Source organism: Rattus norvegicus, chromosome 8 (assembly GCF_036323735.1).
Source record: "Rattus norvegicus strain BN/NHsdMcwi chromosome 8, GRCr8, whole genome shotgun sequence".
Taxonomy (NCBI): domain Eukaryota; kingdom Metazoa; phylum Chordata; class Mammalia; order Rodentia; family Muridae; genus Rattus; species Rattus norvegicus.
The window spans coordinates 49,364,426-49,369,475 of record NC_086026.1 but is presented as its reverse complement, the minus strand read 5'-3'; the positions used below and the strand labels follow the sequence as shown (position 1 = coordinate 49,369,475).

The window sequence follows — 5,050 nt, the reverse complement described above, 5'->3', positions numbered from 1 at the left end:
GACAGGTATGTTAAAGACTGGTATGAAAACATCCATGAGATTAAAAACCCAAGAATATGAACCTTGTTGAATGCCCTGTTTATTGTCTTTGTGTACAGTCAGCATTAGTACTCTGCATAAGTATAACCTAGCTGTTAAGGGATAATGGGAAAGGTACAGGCCAAGGGCAATTGAGTACCCCTCCCCCCATTTGCTCATGATACAAAAGAAGTGTGCTTCATAGAGTTGAACCTCACTAAGAGAACACCCGTTGAGTATCATTAAGTTCCCTTCTGAAAGAGAGAGGGTTCAGGGAAATAAGAATTTCTTGCATCTTTGGAAGTTTAGGTAGCCCAATAAAGTGTCTTTAATATTAGAAAACTGATTAGAAATCAAAAGAGAACAGCTTCTTGAAGGGCCATGGTGCCACAAAGATGAAAGAATGATAGAATGAAAGCCCAGAATTCCAAATGAACTGAGAGTCCACACAGAGATCTGTGGTCAGCACCAGAACATACGAAAAAGTAATCAGATCTCAGAGGTAAGGCCTTGCTTGACCTGAGGGCAGGCCACTCCAGAATTGTGCCATCTTATCTCTTCATGAGAGGACAGGAATAGGTAAGAAATGCTGTTTGGAAGCTTCTAGGCAGAGATTCAGATCTTTGGGGTTGCTGATATTCCAATAGTGGAAGCAGTAGTGAGGAAGGAAGTCTTAGACCAGACTGTAGTTGAGATCAAGAAAAGCTGAAATGGTTTTGTGTGGTCAACATTCTCCCATCACCCATTAAGTATGAGAAGAGTAAACTTCCCATCGGGAAAACCTTTTAAAGTCACCTTTAAAGTACTGCAAAACACATGCAGGAGAACCTGTTTCCTGAGTATGTATGTATGTATGTATGTATGTATGTATGTATGTATGTATGTATGTATCTCTATCTATCTATCTATCTATCTATCTATCTATCTATCTATCTATCTAATCTATATCTATCTATCTATCTATCTATCTATCTATCTATCTATCTATCTATCTATCTAATCTATCCATCTATCATGTCCAAGTGGTCTATTATTAAATACATTTGGAAATTTTTATGCTATATAGTCTTTAAGGAGAATGCCTTCATATTCCCTAGAATCACCCCTGTCTCAAATTCTGGGATGGAATGTTTTGTTCTTTACCAGGAGGAAGACTAGGAGGAATGGTGAATTTTATTGGAGGTTCATAAAACTGATGGTAGGCGGGTGTGTACCAATTTCCCAATGTACACTTACTCTTTGAATTTTATGACAGCTGCCTTTGTTTTCACAGCTAGAAACCTTTGGGCTCTGGAAGACTGGAGACCACCTAGAATTCTCCTTAATTTGACAATTTTTTCCCCATCTTTACAAATTTCTCAGAGAAGAATGAGCATAGGGAATCACTCCACAGTGACTGAGTTTCTGCTCTTGGGATTAACTGAGGAGCCAGCATTTCAGCTGCCCCTTTTCTGCCTCTTCTTGGGGATTTACACAGTCACCGTGGTGGGAAATCTTGGCATGATTGCAGTCATCAAGCTGAACTCTCAACTTCATACCCCCATGTATTATTTCCTCAGCAGTTTGTCTCTTTTAGATTTCTGCTACTCTTCTGTTGTTACTCCCAAAATGCTGGTGGGGTTTGTAAGCAGGGATAAAGCTATCTCTTATTCTGATTGTATGGCTCAGCTGTTCTTTTTCTGTATTTTTGTCATCTCTGAGTGCTACATGTTGGCAGCCATGGCCTATGATCGCTATGTGGCCATCTGCAGCCCACTGCTCTATGCTGTCATCATGTCACCTCGGGTCTGTTCTCTACTGGTGGCTGCTGTCTTTTCAGTGGGCTTTACCGATGCTGTGATTCATGGGGGATGTATATTAAGGTTATCTTTCTGCAAATCCAACATCATCAAACATTATTTCTGCGACATTGTCCCTCTTATTCAACTCTCCTGCTCCAGCACGTACATTGACGAACTTTTGATTTTTGTCATTGGTGGATTCAACATGATAGCTACCAGCCTGACAATAGTCATTTCATACGGGTTCATCCTGACCAGTATCCTCCGCATCCACTCTAAAGAGGGCAGGTCCAAAGCCTTTAGCACCTGCAGCTCCCACCTGACAGCTGTTCTTATATTTTATGGGTCCCTCATGTCCATGTATCTGAAACCCACTTCTAATGGTTCACTCGTCCATGAAAAAGTGACCTCGGTGTTTTATACCACAGTGATTCCCATGTTAAATCCGCTGATCTACAGTCTGAGGAACAAGGAGGTAAAAAACGCGCTAGTGAAGCTTATAAGGAGAAAAATATCTTCATAATAAAGTGCTTTTTACTAACATGTATTTATGTATTAGTATGTATTTATATGCATGTGTTTATATGATCTGACTCCTTCAAAGCAATCTGAGCTGTATTCAGATGACTGAATTATACACAGCTAATGTTAACATAATATACTATATATAGTAAGTATGGAAACAAGCAGTAACACATGTTTTAAATGTGAAGTTTCATATCATTTCCTGAATTAAAAAATACTTTATTTTTTATCTTTGTTTTCCTAAATCTAGTTCCAAGAGAAAACTAAATACACAAAGCAGCAGCAGCAGCAACAACCACAGGGCACTGCATGATAATGTAAAGAAAACAAAACCAAATAAAAATGTGTAGTGCGACAGAATTCACCGCAAAACTATATAGCAAATGTGCAGGAAGTTCGGCTGTGTGTTTACTGCAAAGTGTCCGTTAAAATCTAGTGCTTTGTTTTAGTGCATTCAATGAGTAAGCAAAGGATCAAGCTAATCTGACCGCAGTGAGGGTAGTTGGCATCTGGCTGTCCAGGCAGAAGACAAAGCATATCCAGATATGTTATCAGAATATCATGGTTTTCTTCTCCATCTTACCAGTGTGTGTGTGTGTGTGTGTGTGTGTGTGTGTGTGTGTATTTGTGTGTGTGTCTGTGTGTCTGTGTATATGTGTGTGTATGTGTGTGTGAGTGTGTGTGTATGTGTATGTGTGTGTGCACACATGTGTGTATGTGTGTGCATGTGTGTGCGCACATGTGTGTGTGCATGTGTGTGTGTGCACATGTGTTTGTGTGTATGTGTGCGTGTGTGTGTGCATGTGTGTGTGAGTATGTGTGTGTGTGCACATGTGTGTATGTGTGTGTGTCTGTGTGTGTGAATGTGTGTGTGAGTGTGTGTGTGTACGTGTGTGTGTGTGTGTGTGTGTGTGTGTGTGTATGCGTGTGTGCACATGCAGTTCTTTACTTACTACTTTCTGCTTGGTTTCTGTGAAATGACTTTTCCCCCCTCTAAACTTTAAATTAGGTTGCCTTTAACTTTCAGCTCATAGTATGTTTTGGATAACACATTATATTAAATGATTTCAAGAGTGTGCTTGTGAATGTGAAAAGCAAAACGAGGCTCAGTGATTGTAACCAGAGGTCATCTCAGGCAAACGAGGCTCCCAGAGTAAGTGCACTGAAATGGCACTCCACATGTCTGGGAAAAAGAAAACCAAACCAGACCAGACCAGACCAGACCAGACCAGACCAGACCAGACCAGACCAGACCAGGCCAGACCAAACCAAACCAAGCCAGACCAGACCAGACCAGACCAGACCAGACCAGACCAGACCAGACCAGACCAGACCAGACCAGGCCAGGCCAGGCCAGGCCAGACCAGACCAGACCAAACCAAACCAGACCAGACCAAACCAAACCAAACCAAACCAAACCAAACCAAACCAAACCAAACCAAACCAAACCAAACCAAACCAAACCAATATTTTTCTTTTCGATTCTAAGTGAATGTGATGAGACTTACAAGTATCCTGGCCTTCTACTTATGTACACCTTCCAGAACTTAGAGAAGGGGGTCCCAAGTACAGAATAGACGTTTTGCTGCTTTGAGGAGGTAGATATCAGCTCTTTGAATGTTTGGTGCCTAATATTAGAGAGGAATAGAAGAGAGAAAGGGCTGCACGCACCCAAGGTGTGACTGAACACCAGTGAGCAGGGTAAATTTCCACTCACAGCTGGGAAACTGGACAGGGAGATCTTGTTACTGTTTGCAGTGTTCTGCTAGTGGTGCCAGATCCATCCACCTAGGCAACAGGACAGATTATTTTGAACAATGGGCATAGTCAGAAGTCAGGAACAATAAGACAATAGTATGGCTCCATTTTCCCTGGAGCCAATGCAGGACATTTTAAAGATGCTCGTGACACTCCCCATGGCTCAACATCATTCATACACAACTGCCAAAAGAAAAAATGGGGGGGGGTGGTGGAGAAAACTGGTCTATGCCTTCCCCCTCTCTAGGATCATACTATTAAGCTTAAGCTAGCTTTGAGCTTGTGATGTTCCAACCCAAGCCTACTAAGTGCTGCAGTTACTCATGTGCACTAACAGGCTTGGGCTTTAAAATAAACTTGGCAACAGTGAAGTAAGACAAGAAAGTCTGAAGCACTCAGGAGGACGTGGAAGGGTACCAGGAGATCGGCAGCACCTTCGCACATCATAGTGCATCTCTCTTGTGCTGTTAGGGTTCAGGTTTGCCTTTATTTGTGTCATCCTTTGACTGCTCTTCTCTCTAGTGAACCATAGGCTGGGTGACAGAAGAAGCTGGGCTTGCTAATTGTTACATGTTGGTACTGCCTGGCACTGGAATCGGCCCCCTATCCATATGGTATTTGTTTATTAAATAATCAACTGTTATCCAGACATTTGTATTTCACAAAATTATATACATTGCCTGTACCTTGAAAAAAAAAACACTGGAAAGTCTGAATAAGTACCAGTGTAATGTTAGCAATTCACAGAGTTCAGGATGTCGTTCCATTACGTCTCCTATGTGTGGGTGAAGAAAACAGACAGAAACAACAGAGCCGATGGAGTAGAGGGAAAGGCCTTGAAATAGCTCTTATAAAAATGACATAAGCTTTAAAAATAAGTTAGTAGACAATAAAATAAAACACATTACAAATATTGAAAAAAGGGGAACATCAGCTAAACCAGTATGGAAAGACCCAGCCCTCCATAT

General features: G+C 41.4%; 1 protein-coding gene across 1 annotated transcript; it reads left to right on the top strand.

Annotated features, from left to right (window-relative positions):
- The first annotated feature begins 1,386 nt into the window (after positions 1-1,386).
- On the top strand, positions 1,387-2,322 carry Or8d4 (olfactory receptor family 8 subfamily D member 4). Its single transcript, XM_003750514.4, has one exon. It carries the CDS (start codon positions 1,387-1,389, stop codon positions 2,320-2,322), a length of 936 nt encoding a protein of 311 aa, XP_003750562.1.
- The last annotated feature ends 2,728 nt before the right edge of the window (positions 2,323-5,050 follow it).

Bases quoted from the DNA above. Each gene is read 5' to 3' on its own strand.
- Or8d4 (XM_003750514.4), top strand. From the start codon at position 1,387: ATGAGCATAGGGAATCACTCCACAGTGACTGAGTTTCTGCTCTTGGGA.